The sequence below is a fragment of the Ceratotherium simum genome, chromosome 7 (assembly GCF_057802395.1).
Source record: "Ceratotherium simum simum isolate JZ-2026a chromosome 7, ASM5780239v1, whole genome shotgun sequence".
Lineage (NCBI taxonomy): Eukaryota > Metazoa > Chordata > Mammalia > Perissodactyla > Rhinocerotidae > Ceratotherium > Ceratotherium simum.
The window spans coordinates 18,469,019-18,493,942 of record NC_141906.1 but is presented as its reverse complement, the minus strand read 5'-3'; the positions used below and the strand labels follow the sequence as shown (position 1 = coordinate 18,493,942).

At 45.5% G+C, this 24,924-nt stretch overlaps 1 protein-coding gene across 2 annotated transcripts in view; it reads right to left on the bottom strand.

The window, feature by feature from the left end:
* Window positions 1–24,924, bottom strand: part of GALNT18 (polypeptide N-acetylgalactosaminyltransferase 18) — a 339,217-nt gene that overhangs the window by 83,404 nt on the left and 230,889 nt on the right. For both annotated transcript variants that reach the window (XM_087433212.1, XM_004418438.3), the window contains exons 4-6: window positions 18,454–18,637; window positions 16,596–16,793; window positions 12,193–12,307 (exon numbers count right to left, since the gene is read on the bottom strand). In XM_087433212.1, the coding sequence (XP_087289338.1) occupies window positions 12,193–12,307; window positions 16,596–16,793; window positions 18,454–18,637 (497 nt within the window). The remainder of the gene's footprint in view (window positions 1–12,192; window positions 12,308–16,595; window positions 16,794–18,453; window positions 18,638–24,924) is intronic.

Below are 24,924 nucleotides of genomic sequence, written 5' to 3'. Positions count from 1 at the left end.
CCTGTTCATTGAGCACATTCTACGTTTCAAGCATCAGTATGAAAATTAAGCAGCTGTAAATCCTGACATCAAGTATTTAAAGTCCAGCCAGGAAAGAAGAGGGAAAGATGATATTTGTGTCTCTCACAGATCTTCTCCTCCTCTGAATCCAAGATCTCCATGATACACAGTTGGAAACCAGAATCCAACTCACAAACATAACTTACAGACATTTCTAAGTCTGGACTCACAAACATGATGTCAGGACTATATAATTGAAATTGTGTGATATTCGTACATGAACACACCCACAGATCAATGGAACAGAAGAGAAAATCCAGAAACAGACCCAGTATGTATGGCAATGCAGTGTATGACTAAGGTGAGGAAAAGATGTTATTCTCAATAGTAGGTGTTCAGATAACTGGAGGGCCATATAGGAAAAATATGACATTGGGTGCATCCCTCACACCAGACATCAGGATCAATTCTGAACAAATTATATTAAAATGTAAAAGATACAATCATACAAGTATTAAAAGAAAACATAGGTGAATTTCTCTATGACCTAATAGTGGGTAAGTTTTTCTCTGACTAAACTCTGGAAGCAAGAAGGAGGAAGACTGATACATTGCTTACATTAAAAAAAAAGCCTTTGCATGGCAAAAAAAAAAAAAAAAAACCCACCAGAAGCAAAATCAAAAGAGAAGTAACAAACTGGGAGAAAATATTTGCAATGTATGTGATAGGCAGAGTATTACCATCCCTAATGTGTCATGAGATTCTAAAAATAGAGAAAAGACTAACAATCCTAGAGGAAAATGGGCCAAAGATATGAAAAACTCATGGAAAAAAGAAACGCAAATGGCCTTAATCATATGAAAAGCTGTTCAACCTAGCTCTTAATAAGAGAAATGCAAATTAAAACTACTTTGAAAGCCATTTCTCATCTGTCAGATTGGCAAAACCCCAAATATTGCACAGCATTCTTCGATGGTTGGCTGTGAGGAAGCAGACAGCCTCATTATTCCTGGTGGGAAAAGGACTACCCCTTTGGAGGGATATCTAATGATGTCCAGCAAAATTACACATGCATTTGCCCTTTGACCTCACAATTCCACTTTTAGGAATCTATTCAAACAAAAACCCAGTAAAAATATGAAAAGATGTATGCACAAGACTATTAATTATAGCTTCAAACTATGCCCTCAAAAGGAAACTGGGAGAATAAACTACGAAACTATGTTCATGCATTTGAGTACTATGCAGCTATAAAAAGCAATGAGGAACACCTCTACATACTATTATAAAGTGACTTTAAGAAAAAAATATATATCGTCAAAAAAAACTGATAGTAAAAAGTGCACACAGTATTCTACCATTCATCTAAGAAAGAGGAGATATGAATATATATATATTTCCTTATTTTTTTGGAAGTGTAAAATAAATAAACAAAATTTTTATGTTAGAGGTAGTAAGGAAATAGGATGCAAGGGGAGAGTGATAGAAAGTAGACTTTTCTGAATATACTTTCTTTGTAGATTTGACTTTGGAACTCCGTAAATATTTACATAATTATAAAAAATTAAATATGAAAAAAGCAATTCCTAAAAATCAAAAGCAAAATGAAACAAATGAACCTGTTTATTAGGTTGGTAGGATAATCACACAGAGAGGAACTATTCTAGATGACCTTAAATCACAGTGATTTGACTGTACATCTCCAGTGGAATATAACCTAAAAACAAAAAGATACGCAAAAAAATTAAAAACTGTTTCTAGTAATCATACTGTTCGTGGTAGTGTTCTGAAACAGTTGTGTGCATACTGGGGAATAAAATAAACAAGCAATTAGGTTGGTGTCATTAAGAACCAGAATTTTCATCATGGGAGAAAGGAAATATAGATGTGAGATTGATGAGGTTAAGTAAAAACACTATAGTCCTAAATTTGAATCAGAGAGATCATCATGAATGCCTGGAGTATTTTATCTCTACAAAAAAAAAATAATAATTTCTAGCTCTAACTACTGAAAAGACTTAGAAATATGGACCAACCTGGTAGCATTGAGCACCCCTAGTGTCCAGATTGTGGTTTTAAACACCAAAAGAAAGCCAGGCTCCTTAGGGAAATGGCTAATTACAGGTCTGGAACAGGAAATGTATAGATGAGCCTGGAACATCCCTGAAGGCAGGGAAGCCATTAAAGAGGCAAAGGACTCAGGAACTAATGTCAGTAAGCTCCCAATCACCAAAGGTGGAAAATTTACAAATCAATAAGGATATTAAATGCAATGAATTGAAATACATCAAATATATTTAAATCCATTAAGTTCATAATACTAAAAAACCTAATCGGTCCCCTTTGGAAGATGGTAGAAAATCAATTCATTATTTTAAGAGCTGTTATAGAATTATTTATTCTGACTCTTCCTAACGAACTTTGTTGTACTTACGGGCAACTAAAGAACGGATGATTGTAAACGTCTCTTTATAAAAGTTATCCCAGCTTGGGCCGGCCCCGTGGCTTGGTGGTTAAGTGCGCGCGCTCCACTGCTGGCGACCCGGGTTCGGATCCCGGGCTCGCACCGACGCGCCGCTTCTCCGGCCATGCTGAGGCCGCATCCCACATACAGCAACTAGAAGGATGTGCAGCTATGACACACAACTATCTACTGGGGATTTGGGGGGGAAAAATAAATAAATAAAATCTTTAAAAAAAAAAAAAAGTTATCCCAGCTAATAAATGAGGAAGGAAAAATAAAATTAAAGTATCACCATTTGCAACCCCTAGTGAATTATTGGATCTAGGCAATAATCAGCAATGAGGGCCACATCACAAATGGGGAGACAGCGAGATATTATGTACGTGATGAAGTACACAAACACTGCCTATGAAATATTCCTTTTTTTTTCCTTTGTGAGGAAGATTAGCCCTGAGCTAACATCTGTTGCCAATTCTCCTCCTCTTTTTTGCTGAGGAAGACTGGCCCTGGGCTAACATCCATGCCCGTCTTTCCTCCACTTTATATGGGATGCTGCCACAGCATGGCTTGACAAGTGGTGCGACGGTGTGTGCCCGGGATCCGAACCTGGGGCCCCCTAGCGGAGCGCGCGCACTTAACCACTACGCCACCAGGCTGGCCTCCCATGAAATATTCTTGCTACAAAATTGAACTTACATCTCTAGATCTAACTACCAATTTAGAAGAAATATATGGGACAGAGGGACATGTTAAATGACATCAGGGGAATGCAATTAGCAAAATCTAGACTGTGGGAGTCTCTACAGGACAAATGACCTGATCTCTTTAACAATAAATTACAAGGGGTAAAAAAAAGATGGAGAGAGAAATTCAGTAGATTAATAGAAACTTAAAAGACATATTAAACAATTGGATCTTGACCTGAGCAAACAAATTGTAAAATAGAACAAAAGAAAAAATTATGAGACAATTGGGGAAATTTAAACACTGATTGAATATTTGACGGTATTAGGGAATTCCTTTCAACACTTTTAGGACTGAAAATAGTATTGTGGTCACGCTTTTTAAAAAGTTTTTATCTATTTTAGATGTATATTGAAATATTTTTTGGTGATATAATGTCTGGGATTTGCTTCAAAATAACTGGAACTTGGGGAGGATTGGGTAGGGGTAAAGACAAAACTAAGTTGGCTGTGAGTTGACAGTGTTGAAACTGGGTAATTGGTGCAAGGGGATTTATTACACTGTTCTCTCTATTTTTGCATATGTTTGAAATTATTCATAATAAAGAGGGTTTTTTAAATCCCATTTATGATAAAGTATCCAAAATATGGAGTGCAATACCCTAGATATTATATTACTTGTCGTAGAGGACATTTGAACCCAGGTTCTAAATCCTCTTCCTGTATGAGGAACCACGTCATACGTAATTCTTGGGCCTGTGGAACCTGAAAGGAGGCATATGTGACCTGTCCCTGTCCCCTGGAAGATAAGGCATCGGCCTATTACTTGGGTTTAGCCAACTGCACACTCTCACTTAGGACTTTGAATCTTGGTGAATGTCACCAAGACCCAAGAAATGGTGCCCAATATCCAGAGGTAAGACCATCTAGTCATGGCAGTGGGGTCAGGGGTATCATCCTAAATAGACTGCTCTTACCACAAGGCTTTGACTGTGGTTCTTGCTGTCTAGCCTCTCTTGGTTTCTGCTTGTTTTCTGAATCTGCTTCTCCAGACTTGTTAATTCTTTGAGATATCCAACAGCCTTCCAATAAATTCCTTTTCTCTTTAAGTTGGCCCGAGTCAGTTTTCTTTGCTTACAACAAAGATTCCTGAGTGCTATTTGAATAAAAAGTTCAGCAGGACTATAATACATATAAATTAAAACATATTTTAAAAAATAAAGCACTATATAAAATGTATGGTAGTATGTTTGTGCAACATATATATCTACATATATAATAGATAAGATCATGTTTTGTATAGAGCACTTTATAGTTTAAAAAGTACTTAAATTGATTTCTATTATCTTTATTATTAAAATAATGATTATAATAATGAAATAATAATGCATAAGTATGAATTAACTTTTTTGGCCAACATAAACATTCTCAATCTTATAACACTATGAGGATAATAACATCTGGCTTGCCTATAGCAGTTGATTGCTATGTACATTAAACAGGATAATCGTAAGGAGAGAACTTTGAAAATATAGATGAAAGGCACTGCTGTTGTTACTTAGTTGATATAGAAGCCCCAGATGAACCTCGTCCAGGCACTAAGGGATTTTTGATACCTGGTGTCTATGCAACTTGTGAAGTCTACTCTTCCTACTGTTTTCACACCTTCCTTGCTTCCTTCATCCCACGTGCCCAGTGGAATAGCCATCAGCATTTCCCAGGACATGTAGAGATACTGGATTCTCCATGGCTGAGAGGGAAGATTTAAGAGTGAGGATGAAATCCAGTAGACTAGGACAACAGAAAGATGTCATGGATTTAGAATAAAGTCACTGTCTGAGGTCCTGAGAGATCTCAAATGCAATTTTCTGCTTTTTAAAGCTATAAATAAGGATGCTCAGATAAGGAGGACCTTGATAGATTCCTTGGGGACCCCAAGGCCAAAAAGTGGAACAAGTCAGCTGGACTTCCTCCTGGCCTAGATGATGCTCAGCTACATAGAGAGAAGGGGCAGAATCACTCACAGAGAGAGATTCCATGCCCATCAGACCTCATAATGAGGCTAAGCAAGAGCAGCTAAAAGAGGCAAGGCTGGCACTAGTGCTTGGATAATCCGGGGGAGCCAGAATAAAGGCAACGATCCAGCCTTTGGAGCAGCTGGTGAAAGGTCAGTCAGCCTGGAGGATGAAAAAGCCGTGTAAGAGGCATCAGAATGGCAGACAATATTCTAAAGAGACGGACGATAAAGAATGTTCCAAGACAGAGACTCTAAAACGCCAATAAGAAACCCCAAGTGAGTAGAGCTTAGACATCCAGACAAGGAGTCGGTGACTTGCAGCTATGTCCAACCAGCTGTCCAACAGAGGATCTTGTCCGGTAGACTCTCTTCTCTGTGATACCCTCCAAAGAGCTCAATCCAGTCAGAGCCATCTACAGCCAGGATAAGACAGAGAAGAGGTTTCTTTCATCTGCCTGCCTGCTCTGGACACTATGGGTAGGGCATTGGCGGCAGTTGTGGTAGAATTCTTTTCCTCCCCTTCCTACTTCTATGGTTTCCATTCCAGAAAGGTAGAGACAGCTGTTATTTATATTAAATAATTTAATTTCAAGGAATAATAAACAGGCTAGACTTCCAGATCAATTTCCCATGTGTCAATTCCATATGAATGAGGAGGTGTCTATTTCAACATCAAAAGTTTACTAAGTTTTACATTTTCCAAAGAAATCTTTAGATACGTGTATGCTCCCTTTGTCTTGTTGAAGAGAGTACACAGAATACAATTCAGACTTTTCTTCATGACTCAGGACTATTATTAAGATCATCAATAATCGTGTTGTACTGTGCTGTGCTGTAAACCCAGGGCTCTGCCTGGATGTTTGGACCTAGAAGAAAGAGATCCAAGCTGCTGTGCTTCAGTCACTTAGTATCCATTCTGCACTCTGTGTTCAAACAATTTGCATAAGTTTGGAATGTTTTGTTCTTTGAAAGTTTTGCAGTGCTGGATGGTAAAGACATCTAGTCCTAGTTTTTTATTTGTGAGCATATATTAAACCATTGGTTTAATGGTGGTTCTTTAATGGTTATAGGGCAATTTTGGTTTTTGATTTCTTCCTATGTCAGTTTTCATAAGATATATTTTTCTACAAATTTGTTCTTTTCATCTCAGTTTTCAGATTTTGGCATAAACTTGTTCATAATATACTCTTGCCTTTTTAGTCTCTGTATCAACTATAGGCATGTCCCTTTTTCCATTCTTAATATTGTTTATTTGTGGTATCTCTCTCCCTCTCAATCCTGCTAAAGTTTATCAATTTGATTAGTCTTTTCAAAAAATCAAGTCTTGGTTTTATTAGTCCTTTAGCTTTATTAGTCCTTTATTAATCCTTTCATCAATTTCTGTTCTTATCTTTATTATTTTCATCTATAGTTTTTATTCTATTTTTTTTCTAACCACTTACATTGTATATTTAGCTCATTAACTTTCAGCTTTTCTTTCTAATATAAGAATGGGATGCCATACAATTTCTCTTTTTTTTGCAAAATATATTATACTAAAGCATTGTTGTGATAGTATTTTTTTCTAATATTAATATAACTACAGCAACTTTCTTTTGATTGCCATTTGTCTATAATGACTTTTTCCATCCGTTTAGATTTTAAGCTTTCTGTATTATATTTCAGACATGTTTCTTATAAATAGCCTAAGATAATTTTAAAAATCTAGTCTAAAAATGTTTCTCTTTTAACTTAGTCCACATAAATTTACTGTATTTACTGATATATTTGGATTTATTTCTACCATCGTATGTGTTTTCTCTTTGTACTACCTGTTCTGTTTCTATTTACCTCTTTCTTACCATTTTCATATTTCATTTTTCTCCTCCACTACTTTGGAAGTTATACTTTCTATAGCTATGATTTTCATGGCTTCCCTAGAAATTTTAATATGCTAATTTTATCAAAATTTAAAGTCAACCAGTATCCTTTCCATCCTCATTAACAACACAGGCATTTTAGAACATGTTAATTACCATCACTCCTCCCAACTTATTTGCAACTGTCCTCATGCATTGTAGTTTTAATAACCCCAGAAGAAATTACTATAGCGTTATTTCCCATCAATATTTCTTTAGAGTTACTCATATATTTACTACTTTTTGAGCTAATTGTTTTTCTTTTATCTCAGATTTCCTTCTGGGTTCATTTTCCTTATACCTGAAGTATACTCTTTATAATTTATTTTAGTGAGGATCTGTTAGTGGCAAACTCTTTCAGTTTTTGTGTATTGGAAAATGACTTTCTTTTTACCCTAGTTTTTGAAGGATATTTTCATTGAGTGTATATATATATATATACACACACACACACACACACATATATATATATATATACATAAAAGTTGATAATTATTGTCTCTCCACATATTTGAGATATTATTTCATGGTCTTCTGGATTCCATTATTGCCACTGAAAAGTCAACTGCTATTCTAATTATCATTCAGTTTTGGTAGTCTATCTTTTCTCTCTGACGGCTGTAAGATCTTCTCTTTGTCTTCGGCTTTCTGCAATTCCACTATAATACGTCTAAGTGTGAATGTTTTTGTATTTATCCTGCTTTGGATAGGTTGACTTCCTGAATCTGAGGACTGGTGTCTTTTACCAGTTTGGGAACATTTTCAGTTATTATCTATTCAAACATTGCTTTGCCTAATCCTCTCCTTTTATCACTTACGTTTGGAATTCTAAGATATTAAACCCTCTCCCTCAATTCTACATGGCTCTCAACCTCTTTTTTTTTTTTGTATTTTTGTCTTTGTCTTCCTGGGCTGACTTTGAATTATTTCTTCAGATCTATTTTCCAGTTTACTAACTTTTTCCTTGAACAATATCCATCTAACTGTTTAATCCATCCATTAGCTTTTAATTTCCATTTTTATATTTCTCATGTTTTAAATTCTATTTTTATCCCACTATGACTGGTCTTTTTTATAGCCTCTTGCTTCTTATTCATATTTTCAATCTCTTCTTTTACTTATTTTAAATACAGTATACAACTTATTTTAAATACAGTATACAACTTATTTTACATCCTGCGTCTGACAGATTCAAGACTTGAAGACTTTGTAGATCAAATTTGGCTGTCCGATGCTTTTGCTGGTGTTTGCTCTTGGTGCTTTCTTTTTCCCTTGTCTGTTTTGTGATTTCTTTTTAAAAGTGAACTCACATTCCTTGGACCTCTAGCTGTGGGAAGTTTTGTGGCCTGCGTTAAAGGCGTCTTTCTCCAGAGAGGATTTGTATATACTTTTGCAGACGCCTAAGAACTTCCAAAAACTTTATGTTAAATTCTACTCCTGAGATTTTCTAGACCATCAAGTATTTTGATTTTAAGTTATAAATCCAAGGGAGGGATTCACAGGGGAGAAATTTTCCTCTCTTCTCAGCACAAGATTGAGAGGCCATCTTCACTCTAACGCCCGGGGTGAGGGTGGGAGCGTTTCTAGCTCATCTGTATACTGAGATAATTGGCCTTTGGAGTCCCAGCTTTATGGGAGGTAAGGGGGCTATTTTATTAGACTCTTCATCTTGGGCAAGCCTCAGGCTTTGTAGCCTGTCCTCCATATTCTATGAAATTTAGAAATTATAAGCTTCAAGTTACCAGGTTCTTCAAGTACATTAGACCTCAGCCTTCTCTAGGTTCTTTTCACTTGGGTTTTGGCCCCTGTATTAAATTTCCTCAGGTTGTTATAATAAAGCACCACAAACTGGATTGCCTAAAACAACAGAAATTTGTTCTCTCACAGTGCTGGAGGTTAGAAGTCTGAAATCAGGTGTTGGCAGGGCCACGCTCTCTCCAAAGCTTCTAGGGGAGGATCCTTCCTTGCCTCTTCCAGCTTCTGGTAGCCTCGGGCATTCCTTGGCTTGTGGCATCATAACTCCAATCTCTGCCTCCATCTTCACACGGTCATCTTCCCTCTGTCTCTGTCTGTACCCAAATTTTCCTTCACTTATAAGGAGACCAGTCATATTGGATTAGGGACCACCCTAACCCAGTATGACCTCATCTTAACCTGACTACATCTGCAAAGACCCTATTTCCAAATAAGATCATATTCACAGAGACAGGGGGTTAGAATTTCAACATATTTTTGAGGGGACTCAATGCAACCCATAACAGTCTCTAACAATTTCTTAATTCCTTACCTGCTCTTGAGTGCTTTCTTATATATTCTAGCATTTTTATAGCCATCTTCTCTACAGTCTTTCTGTCTCCTATTCAGTGTCAGCTATTATTTCTCACTCTTTTCATTCCACTTGCCCATAGCAGTTCCCTTCTTTTCCCCACCTGAGTTGTGGACTTGGAAATCCGGGGGAAAAAAAGGCTAGAATTGAGTGCAAAATAAGAAAAGACTTTAAACGGGGACTCAGGGGACATGATTGTGAATGAAGTGGAAGGAAATTACTGCATGGACATTTTAATACTTTTTTGGGGATGCTTAAAGGACTTTTATCCCTAGATCACCGTCTAGGCTTTAGAATCATAAAGATCCGGGGTTGAATCTTTTCTCTACCTTTTATAAGTTGCATGACCTTGAGAACATATGTAAACTCTTAACTTCACAATTTCTTCCTCTGAAAAAAGGGGCATTATAATAACTGCTACTTTTTAGGGTGTTTTATAGATGGATGACATAAGTAAAGTGCCAGAGCAGCTATTGAATAATTGTGCAAACAACTCTATTTCTGTGTCCCAAATGGGCAAGGACTTTGAATAAGTGCCTCTGCATGAATGAGGTGAGAAAAGCAATGTCTCTCATTTTTACACACAATCCTGTGGGATAATTGAGGGGAGATCCTCGACCAGGAGAGTGAGGCAGTGAGATGTTAACTCACAGAACATGAAAGAAAACACTGACAACCACACAAAATGTGAAAATCTATTTTGGAGATGCTCAGTGGTCTGTATCCCTTAAAGAGGGACTGAATTCAAATGAACCAGCCCCTCCTTCTGTTCCTCAGCTCTGCCAGCCAATAGGTTGTTGGGTCCCTGCTTTAAAAGTTACCTTTCCTTCAACTCCAATGACACTTCGTCTCTGTCAAGTGGGAGGGAAGAGATAGAGGGAAAAAACAAAAGCCAGGCAACACTTTATACTGCCTTTTATACCCCAAACACAAAATTACCCCAAAATTTTCAACAAGTATTTGAAAGCCTCACTAGGCCCACACTCCGGACCAGCCTTACAATCTAGGGAGGAAAAGGCAGACATCACCCACCACCTCACGACCGACTCTCATACACGTTGGAAGCAGAGTTCACAAATCTAATTCCTCTCTCCATTTCTGGACATTTTTACCCAGAGAGCATAAGTGACTAGAGGTGGTCTGGTCCGCTCAGCCAATTCCTGGTGGCAGCAACTAGTGAAAAATATTCTGTTTGGGGGAGAGCATTTATCCAGGAGTGGTGCTGAAATGAGACGGCGAGGATGCAAATGGTGAATAAGCAACGGGTGTAGGGCCAGCTGTGGGGGTGAGGCGCTTATGCAGGTGCTGTCCTCTATGAATATATTAGCTCCCCAATAAGCCCGTGCATTTTGACTTCCTCCAAAGCAATTTCTCTGGGTTTCAGTGAAGACAGGTGTCTGCAAGTGTTTTCTAAGCTCGGCTTCAGACAAGCTGCTCCTGCTGCTGGTCCTCAAAGCCCTAGTATTAAGTCTGGGCAACAAGTCAGGCCCACACCGTGCCGGCAGGCCACTGTAGGTGTCCTGAGATGCTCACGGGAGGTGCCCAGTCTCCCCTCAGGGAGGGGCGAGGGCTGTCCAGGGCCAGCTGACTGCCCAGTGGGTGGGAGGGGTAAGGACGTTAGAGTTGAGAGGAGAGGGTATCCAAGCTAGAGTCCTCGAGTGGAAGTGAATATCAGGAACTAGAGACACCAGATACAGACACTAAGGCCAAAGGGGCAAGAGTGGGGTCACTCGTAGGAACCAGCCAGATGTTGGGGGTTCTGCAGGGAGGGCTGGCAGTGAGGAGGAACATCTCAGTGTGATGAACACCAGCATACAAAGTCCCCTCCAAGGGCTGGAAGCCTGTAGTGCATAGGTGTGTCGGGCTGCTTCAAGATCCCCATGGAGAGGACAGTAGAGACAAGCCACAGCTCGAATGTCGGGTTTTTCATGAGGCTAGGACCACACCCTGCACAGAGGGGTGGGCTTCCCTCTAGGATGAGGTCCTTCATTGTATCCATCATCACATTCCTGCCCACGACCAGGGGACCCAATGTGTCTTTCAGACATGAGGGAGTTGTCTTTTGGAGTTAGCTTTTCATCTGCCCAGGGAAAGGGGCCAGAGCCTAGGAAATGTTTCCGTAGGATGAGAAATTAAAGGGTGCCCATTGTGGATTCACACCACGTGTTGGTGGCTGCAAAGGGCCCTATACTTTGGGGGAGGATGGCGGCTACCTCCAGAGAATGGTGTGAGGCATGAACGGTTGTGAAGGTCTGACCAGCACATGGTGGGGTCAGAAACCAGGTGTGTTTTGCTGTTTATACCCCATGAGTTTAAGCCCTCTCTGGACAAAGTCTTTAGTTAAGTTCAGTGGGTCACTGTGGAGGACACAGGGAACACCAGAGCGAGAAATCCCAAGGGGAGGTGACTCTGGGGGGAAGTGACTCTGAGGGCCCTCTTGTCTAGCCCTCCTTGATGCCTGCAGTCTTCTCCTGGGGCACACCTTCACTCACCCCTGAGAAGCCTATGTTTGGTTTTAACAAAGAGGTGGTTCCCTTGAGTTGGGAGCTCAACTCTCTCATGTCCCCACCTCCAGCCAAAGCAGTTTCTGAAGTCTTTTTCTTCCTGAAAATTCTATAGGTCCCATCCTGCCTCTCTAGCCCATCCTTATCAGCCCCGATCACACACACACGGGCCAAGGTTAGGGATTGGACATTCAGACTTACTCCGTGACCCTCGACCTTGATGCCCATTTCTCCACCCCCTGGACTCGTTTACCCTTTGGGGAGTTGAGCCAAGCCCCGTGGGTGAGAACTCCTGCTCACCCTGATCCCGAGCTCGACATTCTCGCCTCCGTAGACCTCCATGCCTTCGTCCAGTAAGCCGATCTCCTGGAAGTACTGCCGGTCCACAATGAAGCAGCCAATGAGGGCAGGGCTCCTGCAGGGGTGTGGGGAGATGGGCCAGCAGTTAGCAGAGAGGCTGTGTCATGGGGGCCGCCAGAGGATTAAGAGCAGTGGTACCTTCCTACCAGGAGGATCTGGTCCTCTCCCTTCCTTTGCTGCCAGAGCTGGTGTGAGCCTCGTTCTCCCAGTGACCCTCCCAGGTCTACCCTCAGCAGCTACTCCAGGGAGGCTGCTTCATCAGGGCAGCGGCAGATGTCTCCTGTCCTGGGACCAGCTGTCATTCCCAGTGGTGCTCGTGTGTGTCAGCGGAGAGGGAGTGCTCGGTCTGCTACCGTGGATTGAATGTCCGTATCTCTAGCTGCCCTGACCTTGAACTCTGAACTGCACAGCCAGTCTCTGTTTCTACCTGGGCACTATGCCAACTGCCTCACCATTCCCTAGCTAGGGTTCTGCATGCCAACCTTGGTCCATTTAGCAAGGTTCGCTGGGGCTTTGGATAGCATGGTAAATAATTTGGATTTTATCTGTAGGTAAAGGAGTATCGACAAGGAATTTTAAGCAGACAGTGGTATGATCAGATCTGTGTTTTTCAAAAGAAGACTCAGGCAGCTGTGGGGTGACTGGAGGAGACTGGGTGGAAATTGAGGACTCCAGCTGGGAAGCTTGTGGCTATATTGAGGTGAGAAATGATGAGAACCTGGAGCAGAGAATCAGGAATGGAGAGAGGGATTGTTCAAAGACATATTTTGATGCAAAATCAGCAGAACTCCGAAACGGATGAACTATGAGAGTGAGATGGGGAGGAATCTGGATGCCAGCTGGCTTTCTCTCAGGTGATGGTGGCGTGAGGGCCACTCATCAATACGGGGTATAGAGAAGAAGCTGGTTTCAGAAGGAAGAAGCGTTCTGTGCTGGGAAGGCTGATCTTAAGGTGCCTGTGGGACACTAGGGGGAGATATCCAACTGGCTGGGCTTAGATAGCCGGTCTGGGTCTCGGATTCAGCAGGGGTCTTGGGCTGGAGCGAGACATTAACAGCTAGTGGGTCCAGGAGCTGGAATGCCGTTCCTTACTGAGAGTGTGAGCGCGGGGCTCGCCTGCCGCGTGCAGACGCCCAGCACAGGACTTCACGAGGAGCGATTCACATCAGGTGAACCAGCGTGAGCGCATGTGGGCTGCTTCTCTGCTGACAGCATGAACTTACACAAATGACTCTGAATTGTTTCACTGCACACTGCCACCATTTGTAGCCCTTGCGTAGCATTTTAGCAGCTGGTGGCTGAAGGATTTGGAGGGGAAGAGAAAGAAAACAAGAAATAAAGAAGTCTCAGCGATGAGAAAACATGCAAATGGACCCATTTTTGAAATTGGAGACTCATCAAGATGGAGAAACAGCTAAGAATTTGTAGGCGTTTCTTTGGAGAATGCTGATGCGGGGCGCTGCTCAGGCAGAGACTGGAACTTGGGGTCCCTGCCCCTCTTCCTTTCTAACCACGGCATTTTATTCAGAATGGCCTCACCTTCCACAGACCGCGGGCATCCAGGGGGCTCAAGCCACCTCAATGCACTGCTCCTAAAGCAGGCTGCACTCCTGCTCCGGTGGGGGCGCCTGGCCCTGGCCTTGGAGGCGAGTGCTTTGGGAAAATTCCCCATTCTGGCTGTGTGTCTCTGAGAGAAGCTCCCTAGCCTTTCTGCACCTCCGACTCTGTATCTATGAAGTAGAATCAACTATAACCTCACAAGGATTAAATTAAACAATGTAAGGCACGCAAAGACCTCTGGGACATAACTGGTACTCGAAAGATCATTTAAAAACATGCACTTGCACACTGAAGAAGCCCAGAGAATCCCCTCTCTAAATGAGTGGTGACTTAAAAACATCAGCCGGGCAGAGTGGGCAGAGTGGGGTCTCAGCCTTCTCCTCGACATTCCTGAAATGTCGCGCATGGCAGGGCAACCCAGGAAATGCAGAAGGGGCCTTCCCCCTACGGCCAGACCCGGTCACAGAAAGAACAGAATCCAAAACAGTCACTCTGGGATGAGCACAGGCCACCTCGGACAGTTTATTTATTGTTTACCCTATATCTATGATAGTCTATCTGGGGAATTAAGTGGACCCAATCAGCCTGAAAGTGTTATTGATTTATACCTTGCCTCATTCCCAAAAAGATTAGAAATAGCGTACAAGAAAATGTGAAAAACAAAACAAATAAATGTCTGAAAAGACCAAAAGTTCACAACAAACTGGGGGCCAGTTAGAAAGCTTGTGCAGCCTTAGGTCCTCCTTCACAGTTCTTAAAGTGAAGCCACAAAGTTGACTCTGAGCTTCCTGGTGGCCAAGGTGAAAATGAACATATATGGTCTTAGAAATAAGATTTACAGTTCCCATGTGAAAATGTCATACTAATCCCTCAGGGATAGCAAGGCTTGCTTTGACTAGAAGTCAGTTTAAAAGGAATTTCTCATGTCAGTCTTCTTAAAGAGGCCATTTCGGGACATAGTGAACAACCATCTCAAAGTGATAGCTTTAAAACGCAATAGAAGGTATCTCTGGGCTCTTTTTATAGCTTACATCCCGTGCAGACAGAGCACTAAAGCACAGCTCTAAGAAAATAGGAGCCGAGGTGGGCAGGACAAATTCGTATAACCCAAAGCTTTCTGTGGGGCTGTCTTCATCTAGGGATAAAACCAGGAATGTGCTTCCAAAAACTTTCCACTAATATAATTTCTCTCAGCCAAGTTTTTGGTAAAAATTAGGGGGTGGAAAATTTGAAGCTGAGATGATAGTCTCTGTGAAGGACCCAGTTTGCAGGTTTACTAAGACCAGGCTGAGCCATTTAGAGATGAGCAGAGCAGAAGCGTCTCCTCTCAGTGCAGCCTCCTGCAAGACCGCGCACGGGGTGACGGCATCTTTCCCTCCAGGAGCGTGCAACAGGCCTGGAGGCAGAATTCAGCCACGCCAGTTCTGAGCTCGGCAGTGGGTGACTACGTGGATGGCCACTAGGCATGGGATCCAGCTACCCGGGTTTGGATGCTGGCTCCCTGCCCAGAGTCCTTGGCAGGGCCATTCTCCTTTGTCAGTCTCACTTTCTTCATCTTGTAAACCGGGACTGACACAATGAGCTGTCACCAGGTTACGACGAGGAGCAAATGAGCCCATGTGGGTAAAAGGCCCTTGCACACAGTAACCTCCAAATGCATATTTAACAACACAAAATGTGGCAGGGGCCTAAGAAATAGGTAACAGAGATAACTGCAGGAAAGCTCCGTGGAGTTCACCTCCATCCTGTTTTAAATAGGAATATAGCTTTTTCTTCTGGCAAGGAAAAATGTGATCTTAGATAATAATCATCCATTTTCAATTAAATTTTTCTTAATCTTTCTCCCTTATGTAATACAAGGCAACATCATTTTCTAATCTCCTTTTTCATTCCAGGAACTGTCCCCTAGGCCGCCTTCTGGTGCCGTCTGTGTGTTTAACCGGCAGGACTTTGCAGAAAGTGTAAAGGCACCTGATGTGAGATGAACCAGACAGAAATAAGGGCTGGTGGGGACTGCTGATTCGGGAATCCTAACCCATTAAACACAGGCTGCACAGGGGAGGCCTTCGGGCGCCTGTGAAGGCAGCAGCAAAGGCAGAGAGAGTTTGGGATCTTTGATGCAGTCTGTAGCCAAGTTTATTTGAGTCCAACAGGATTAGCTCAAACGTCAGCAAGGCATACAGGTGCCTGGGTCTGGTCTTGCCTCTCCGCCTCTGCAGCCTCATTGCCTGGGGCTGCGCCCTCACAGTCCTCCCTCCCTCTGAACCCTATCCGTGTCCATGAACTCACTCTGCTCCTTCGAATATGGGTGCCCCTGCCCCAACCCTGCCGTCTCCCACTTGCCCTTACAGGTGCAAATGCTACACTCTCTGAAAAGGATCCTCACCATCATGCAGTTTCCACCAGCAGGGTGGAGTCATTTCTTATTCCAATTTTTTGTCTGTCTTCACTAGACTCCAGGCTTTTGGGGGCAGGAATCGGGTCAATCACTCTGGTGCCCCAGCACCCACACAGCAGTTGGCATCCAGCGGGTGTCCCACAGTGATGCATTGAAATGAGTAACTCTGAGCCTCTGAATGGATTCTGGGCACCGTGGTTCTTTTAAAAGGGATCATCAGAGCCTGAGAGCAGTGACCGGAGGTCATTTGTCATTCCTTTCCACCACTCCCTCTGCCGCCCCGCGGACAGCATGGAACTGGAGTTTGGGGGGAAAAGGCTGGGATGGGAGGGGAGCCCCTGCCTGGGACACAAGGCAGAGGGACCTACAGGCAAGGATGCTTTACCTGATCGGGGCCGTGGAGTTCTCCAGCTTCCACCAGGCCTTGGGGGGGTTTAGATAGCGGCACCACAGCTCCCAGTCAAAGCCCTGGGCGGCCAGCGGGTACTCTTCTATCTCAAAGTTGTCGTATTTGATGTTGTCGAAGGAGGGCGAGATGATCCGCTTCCGGTTCTCCTTGATGCGCGTGAGCACGGGTTCCGCCCTGAGCAGGAGGCAGAGAGAGACCGGCAATTGCTTCCAAGGTGGATAAACACCAGCTTGGCAACTCCTGAAGCCCCTGCCCCCGCAGGAGGAGGAAGAAACACCCGGCCATCTCCCCCACGGCAGAGCTGCTCTGCCTCCTGGGGAGCGGGTCCTAGTCACCTCCCATTCCCCCTACTTCTGGGTTGGCAGGGGGCCTGTCCACTCCGTCAGCTCGTCCGGGCTGAGCTGAGAGAGTCTTAGTGCCTTAGATCCTTGTGTCTGCTTGCTTTCTCTTTTTCCACTAGGAAAAAATTCAAGACTCAAGATAGAAGAAAGGAACAGATCTGAGGTTCCACAGGAAGCTTTCAACTCAGGCTTTGATTTTGCTAAAATTCACTGTATCCACCAGGAGGAAAAGGCAGATGAGGATGGCAGAGACACGGAGGTGGGAATGAACTCACTTCCATCAGTCATGCGATGGTGCTTTGGTCCTTCCAGACGTGCACCCCCACCCCAAGCATTCCCCACCGCCCAGGGAGAGGTGGGGGGATCGAGCTTCCGGGGAGCTGGGAGGCCCCTATGGGCACCAGGCGAGTAAAGTGTTTGCAGACAGGAATGATAAGCTTCTCATTAATAATGCATTTGTTGTATAACTGTTTATTCAAATCAGCTTGAAATAGTAAGCGTCCCTCTCCTCCTCTGGCCATAAATCCAATGAAAATGCTTTTTAAATAGTCACAAACGGCAAGCAGGGCCTTCAACTATAAAAATGGCTGCACTGCAGCCTCAATTTGAGCCTGTTATGTAAAAGTGTGCCCCAATCCGGTCATGCTGTGTGCACGCCCAGCTGCTCTCCCTGCTAAAGGGCCCTCCTCACCCCGCTCCAGGGAGGCAGAGGACAGCCCATGGAGTGTGGGAGGAGAGCAGACCACAGCGCCGCCAGGCAGGGTGCTACACTCAGTCGTCCCCAGCACCTGGCCCCCTATGCCTAGGCTCTCTGCAATGCCACACACAGTGGGCCGCCACACGCCCTCTGGCCCGCGGGGATGTTGGCGTCAGGTGCCCTATCCTGGCTTGGCTGCAGCCACTGCAGCCTTGTATCTGCTCTCTTGCCTCACCCAGCACCTGAGCAGCCCTGACCAGAGAAAGGTTCTCTAAGATCTAGTTTCACCAGTACGGAGAATCTGAGATTCTTTGCTACCTCTGGCCTGGCATCTGGGGGAGCCCAGGGCACCTGTGACAGCATCAAGCCACCTTGGCCCCTCTTCCCACTTGGTCTTGGCCCTGGCTATGTGGCTGGGCTTCTGTCTCATGTCTGGCCCAGCTCTCCCTTTCCCGGGGCTGCAGCCCTGGCCTCAGCTGGGCTGGCACTCTCTGCTCGGCCCTGAGCATTTACCCCCCTCCCAGATCATGTCTCCTAGAGGATCACAGCAGCCAGAGTCACACTTGATGTCACCATACACTTTAGACACTATGTGTTGACCTGTTGACCCCTGACCCTCCCCCACCCTGAAGGGCCAGCCCTGTTGCCTAGGTCACTCACATACCCAGATCTCACCTGTTCCCAGAATTCTCTCCTTTCACCACCATGACTAAGATCCCAGCATGCTTTGCACCCATTTGAGCCAAAGCCCCTGGACCACATTTGGACTCACCCTCCTCTCCTGATGGGCACTTACCAGCCCACATTGAACTCCACATGGGCATCAAAGAGTGCCACGACGGGGGCGGTGGCCGCCCTCCAGCCGCTGACCCTGGAGCGGATGAGGCCTTCCTGCTTGCTGTGGCGCACGACTTTGATGAAGCCCGGCTTCTGGCTGTTCACCTTGTCCACATACTCTGTCAGCTTCTCCTTCAGCTCCTCTGCGAGGGAGAAAATGCATCCTTAGCATAATGGGGGCAGGGGCAATCAAGACATTCACCCTTCTAGGGTGAACTGGCCCCAGAGAGAGGCAGGAGGGTCTGTCCCCTTCCCCCAGGTCTTCCTTGCTCTTCTCCAGGATGGCCAGCACAGCTCAGCTTGAAGGGAAAAATAGAGGTGAAAACAGTATTTATTGAGCCCAGCAACTTGCACAGCGTCACGTTCCTCACACATGTTGTCTATTTAATCTTCACAACAAGCCCTTGGGAAAATGGGGCTCAAAAGGCTTTATCAGTTTGTCCAATGTCATACAGCCTGTGAGTGACAAAGTGTAGTTTCAAGCCGGGTCTAATGATTTCAAAGGCCACATTCTTCTCATAACCTCGATGGCCTCCTTCATCCCCAGCGCCCTCCACCGGTCCTCCCCCAATCCCCAGAGAAAGCTCCATCTGGAAGATTACAGCCTGGGACGCACTCCTGCCTGGGTCTGAACCTTTCCGGGAAGCGGGGCACCAGGAGTTATGCCATGTGAGCGGTTGGTGTTAGTTTGTGGGCTGCTGTTGCGGGGCCTGGCTCAGAATCAGATTCCCCTGCTCCACCACCGTAAATGGGGCCTGCAGCAACAGAACAGGCCTCAGCTGCAGCCCCCCGGCCCCTCAGTAGCGACAGCACAGCAGCCACGTTCACTGTTTTCCACAGCAGCTCAAGTAACAGCCTATGAGGATGCCCTCCCCTAAAAGGATGACCTGAGTGGGCCCCATTCTCCCACCTGCAACCAAAGCACCTCCCCAGGACCCCATTTCCACTCTTCGCCTGGGTCCCCCAGCACCTGCCTCTCAGTCGCCCCTCCTCCTATCTTCTCAGCCTGGCCACACCCAGGCTGGGGCCAGACCCACCTGGGCTGAGCCCCGTCCTTATCAGAGGACCATAGGAGCTCCGTGTCCTTTGGTTCCAGTCTGGGCCCTGCCAGACAAGCAGCCCACTAAGTGTGAGAAGAGGGCATGAGGCGGCTGGCACAGTGCCTGGCACACAGTAGGTGTGCCCCACGGCAGCAGCGCAGTGTAGCAGAAAGAGGACAGCGTTCAGTCAGCAACACCGCGTTTAAGTCTGCTTTCTGTGTGTCAGCATGATGACCCGGGGCCTGTTACCAAACTAGCTGTTGATATCCACGAGCATGTTCGGATGGGTGAATGTGTTTTGCACGTAGGAAGGACATGAATCTGGGGAACCAGGGGAACCAGAGGGTGGGCTGTTATGGGTTGAATTGCATCTCCCCAAAAAGATATGCTGAAGTCTAACCCCCAGTACCTCAGAATATGACCTGATTTGGAAATAGGATCTTTGCAGATTTAACCAAGTTAAGATGAGGTCATTAGGCCCTAATCCAATATGACTGGGGTTCTTAAAAGTGGAGGAAATTTAGACACAGAGACAGGTTCACAGAAGGAAGGCAAGGGAGGAGACATAAAGAGAAGATGCCGTCCACAAACCAAGGAGCATCTGAGGGTACCAGAAGCTAAGAGAGAGGCCTAGTGCAGACATCTTGGTTTTGGACTCCAGAACTGTGAGACAATAAACTTCTCTTGTTCTAAGCCACCCAGTTTGTGGTACTTCGTTACGGCAGTCCTAGGAAACTAATATGATAGTTATGAGGATTAAGTGGGATTAACCTGTGTGAAAAGTACATAACACACAGCAGATGCTCAAAAAAGAAAGCTCCTTTCCCTCGGTCCCTCCCTCCTTCCTCACAGTGTCCATCACATTGGGAGTTGTAAGGGGCGGGGCGGGGGAGCTGACCGTCCCTAGGAATCGGAGGATCCATCTCTGGCTGACGAAGCCTTCTTCAGCAGCTCGGGTCCAGGACCACCTCTTCCTGCTCTGGGGTTAGAAGTCTGCAAGCAGCAGGGCCACGGGGCCAAGCAGGAGACAGAAATGTGTGCGGGGGCCTCATGCCCAGGGAAGGCAAGGGGGAACGGTCGCTACTGCCAGAATCGGTGTGCGCTCCTATAGATACTGAGTTCACATCTTTTTACACACGATGCTGGCCAAACAAACAGGCCTGGATGGACGGGTAGGATGCAGCCCCTAAGCTTCTTTCTGCATCCCTGCTTGAGTTATCATCGAGGAGGTGAGGTAACTAGGCCTCTGAGGCAGAAACGCTGAGAGGGAGGCTGGATACTGGTCCTGGACAGCTACTAACTTGCTCTGCGACCTTGGGCAAGTCCCTACCAATCCCAGGACCTCAGAGTTAGTTGGACAGGATTTTAAAGTTTGAACCAATTCCCCACCGAAGGTCTGAATCCCCTCTGTCTATCCTGATGAGTGGTCACCCAGCCCCCTTGGTGACCGGGAACTCCATGAGCCTTCCTTATTGGGCCACGCCAACTATTAGATGGTCTTTTCTCTTTTGCCTTCCAAATACCAAGGTCCCTCAACCTTCTACCCACTGGTCCAAGATTTATTTGGGGGCCATAGAGGGCAGATCAAGTCCCTCTTCCACGTGACAACCATTTAGAGTTTAAGACCATCCTTAAGTCCTTGCTGAGGATTTCTCTAGGTCAAATGCCTTCAGTTCCTCCTTAAATTTCCTCATATCTCATGAGTCCAAGTTCTTTTATCATGTTGAACTTCCCTCTAAATATGTTAGTTTTTTTCTAACTTTCAATTATGCACGTAGAAATTGGCTTAATACTTCTGGAGTAATTTGGGCTATACAGAATAGGGGGAATTAATCACCTCCCTTATTCTAGAATCTATGCCCCTCTTCATACAGTTTAAGGTCCCATTAACTTTGCTCACTGTTGACTCTGACGTAGCTTACTGGAAACACACACCTACAGGTTCTTTTCACACGGTGCTCCTCCCATCTCTTCACGGATGCACGCCTGTGTGGGTGCATGCCCGCGTGCCTGTGTCTGTGCGTGCACGCTAATGCTCTGAGCCAAAACATAGGATCTTACGTCTAGTCCTCTTTCATTCAATCTTTTTAAAGATTACTCTGTTTCTCTGAAGTCAGAATGTTTTGTCCCTGTTTCTGTTACCCGGTGTCTTTGTTATCTAGCCCTTCAGCTTTCCAGCTTCTGCAAAAGCGATGAGCACGTGGCCTTTGCTGTCATTCAAGTCATCCTTTTAAACAGTGTGACCCTTGTCCAGAGCTAGGGCCAGTGGGGGGTGTCAGGTATTCGCATGCCAGCCTGGAGGGAATTCAGCTGACTTTTGGGCTGCCACTAACATGCTGTGTATCTCACTTTAGCCAGTATGAAGACGACCCCGTGATCTCCAGTTGCACAGCCGACCGGAGAGGCCCGGGGAGGCCACTATCTCACAAATGTCAGGAAGTGGCGACACAGCGGCCTAACTCAAGGCGCCCCACGCTTACAAGGCCTTCAAGCATGGTTGCCAGGAGGCTCTTAAAACATTTCCTGTTTCATCACTTCAAAGGTCCATCCCTCACATATCCTTTCTGAAAATTTTAAATAGAGCTCGTGAAGCCTGATATTTGGCTTTTGATGCTGGCAGTTAGGTGCTGAGTGCACAGAACTTGGAGTGAGAACTGGGTTAGTACTAAATGATCCCCTTCCCCGCCCCCAGGGAGGACTTACCTGTCCCCTCTCCCCCTCACCACCGCTCTGGTGAGAATCGCTGCCTATGGCGATCACTGTTGCTGAGGTATTGATGGAGAGGGCCGTGGATGATTGCTACCCGTGATCCCCCGTGAATCCCACCTCTGAATTCACATCCTTGTGTAGCTGAGTCTGGGCTGGGCTTGTGACAACAGGGTGCAGCAGGAGGGACCTCGTGCAAGTTCCAGCCTGGGCCCTGGGAGGTCCAACAGCTTCTGCATTCACTCTCTTGCTGCCCTACGTCAGGAAGCCCGAGCCAGCCTCCTTGAGGATGAGAGGCCCCGGGGAGTGTCCAGTCATTCAGGCCACCCACTGAGGCCCCATACGTGTGAGTGAGGCCATCTTGGATCCTTCAGCCACCAGCTGATTGCAAATGCCTGGGGGAGCACAGCCGACGCCTCAAAGAGCAGGGACAAGCTGCCCTTCTGGCAGAATTGTGACCCCAGCCCTTATTACAGAATCATGAGCCAATGAATGGTTGCTATTTTAAGCCACTAACTTCTGGGATGGTTTGCTATCCACAAAGGCTAAAAAACAGGATCCATTTTTCTGGTGTGCTGGGGTTAAAATAAGACGGTGAGCTCCTGATGCACGGGCAAGGAAGTCAGACACGGACGAGCCAGCTTAGACGGCGGCAGCAAGAGAAGGAACGACTTTGCTCCTTGTAGGAGCTGCCTGCTCCTGTGTACCTCTGAGATCTGTTAACTGTGAACTAGAACAAAGGTTCTGGTGGACCAGCTAGAGAGAAATTCCATTCTCAGCCAGCTGCAGCCCAAACATCGGCTACTGATTAGAAGAGAGAATTCCCTCAGCCCTAGACAAACGACTGCTGTGAAAAAATTTAAAAAGGCCTGAAAGACCCTGAATAACATGGGCTCAGTCTTTGCAAAGCACCTTTACCTAATTAGGTGTGCATGTTTCCTTCAACCTTTGTCAATTGCCAAAGCAAGAAAGAACTGTCTCAAAAGCACTTCTGCATTCGCTAGAAAACTGTTGTCCAAGATGTTGCCTATTATTTATCATATGTAATATATATATGATAAATACCTCTCAGAACTTAGCTTAGAAAACATTTAAGAACTCATGGTTTTCTTTATACTTAAACACAAACGTATGACCCATCATATTTACCCTTTTGCCAAGGCTGCCAGGAAGCTCAGAGACAAATATAATGACTAATCACAGGTTCTATCAGCATTTTTGCTTCTCTACCTTTGCTAAAGCTTTGATTTTCAAGTTCTAGTCTAAAAGCTGCATAGTCTTTTACCTTATTTTCCTACATAAGCTACCTTTAATTATTTTTTGAAATATCTATAAGTAACTTTTAACAAAGTGTCTTGGTAGAGCAGGACAGGAGCATAATTGTGGAAAGAAGGGGAAGGCTGTATTTCACGTTTGTTCTAATGTGCCGGGGAAAGGGGAGGTAGGCAGTCTGCTCTCTGTGACTTTGCCGAATTTAGAATCAATGGTGGAGCTGTAGATAGCCAGTGTGGACAGAGAAATACAATTTGCACCCTGCATGGGGCCAGGTGCTTGCGTCGCTCCCCCCGCCCTCTCCTGCTGTCCACAAATCCCTGCTCTGCTGACATCCGGACGACCTCTGGAAATCAGCTCTCCTGGAAACCGCGCTGATGAAACACCACTTGCCTCTTAGGAGGTCACAGGCCGCTCTCCACCATCCCGATGGCGCCTCCCCTCACAGCTAAGTGCAGGCAGCTTGCCTGCTCCCCTCCTTCAGATCAGATGCCAAGTAAAAAGTCGAAATCCACCAGCCTGGTCAAACAGAACCTTTCTTCCCTCCCTATCTATGCACCTTGTACTCTCCCATAAAAAGCAATTAGCTCCATGGGTCACCCCAAAAGAAACAAAATGCAGGCCGAGCAGAAGTCTGGTAGCAATGGCTGTTAATCTGATTTAAACACCTAATGAGATACACTATCTCTTGCACAAAGGAAAATAAAGGATTAGGAAATGGATCTCGCTGGGGCTTTGCTCTTCAGAGGGCAGCTGGCTACACAGACGTCCTTGCAAAACGGCCTGCCCAGCTTGCCTTGGAGAACCGGGTCCAGCTCCTCAGCCTTCCCTGCATGCTCTGATGATCAGCTCCCACCTCCACTCTAGGTTGGGGGGAAGTAGGAGGGAAGGGAGAGGCCACCCATTCATTCATTCAACAAACAGTGGGCACTCATTATGTACCTGGGATTGATCCAGCTGCTGAGGCAATCGCTGTGGACAAGAGAGTCCTTATGGAACTGTCATTCTACGGGAGGTTTAAAAGGCATGTGCTGTACTCCACGGAGAGAGAGAGAGTGGGGGTCGGGGGAGAGGGAGAGACAGGGGGAGAGAGAAAGACGGAGGGAGGGAGGAAGAAAGAAGGGGTGGAGAGAGAGAGAGGGAGTGGGAGACAGAGACAGAGAGATTTTTGAAAAAGAATCTCAGAAGATGAGTCAGTGCTCCCAGACACTGAGGCCTCTTAAATGACTGGGCCATCGGGGCCTGAGAAGCAGCGCCTGGTACAGTTGGTGGGAAGACAGAGGGGCACGGGCTGATGTCAGAAGCTAGAATACCTACATTCTGTGACTTTCCCATAGCCCAGTGGTTCTCAACTGGGCGCGATTTTGCCACACTCCCACCCCTTGAGGGGATATTCAGCAACGTTTGGAGAC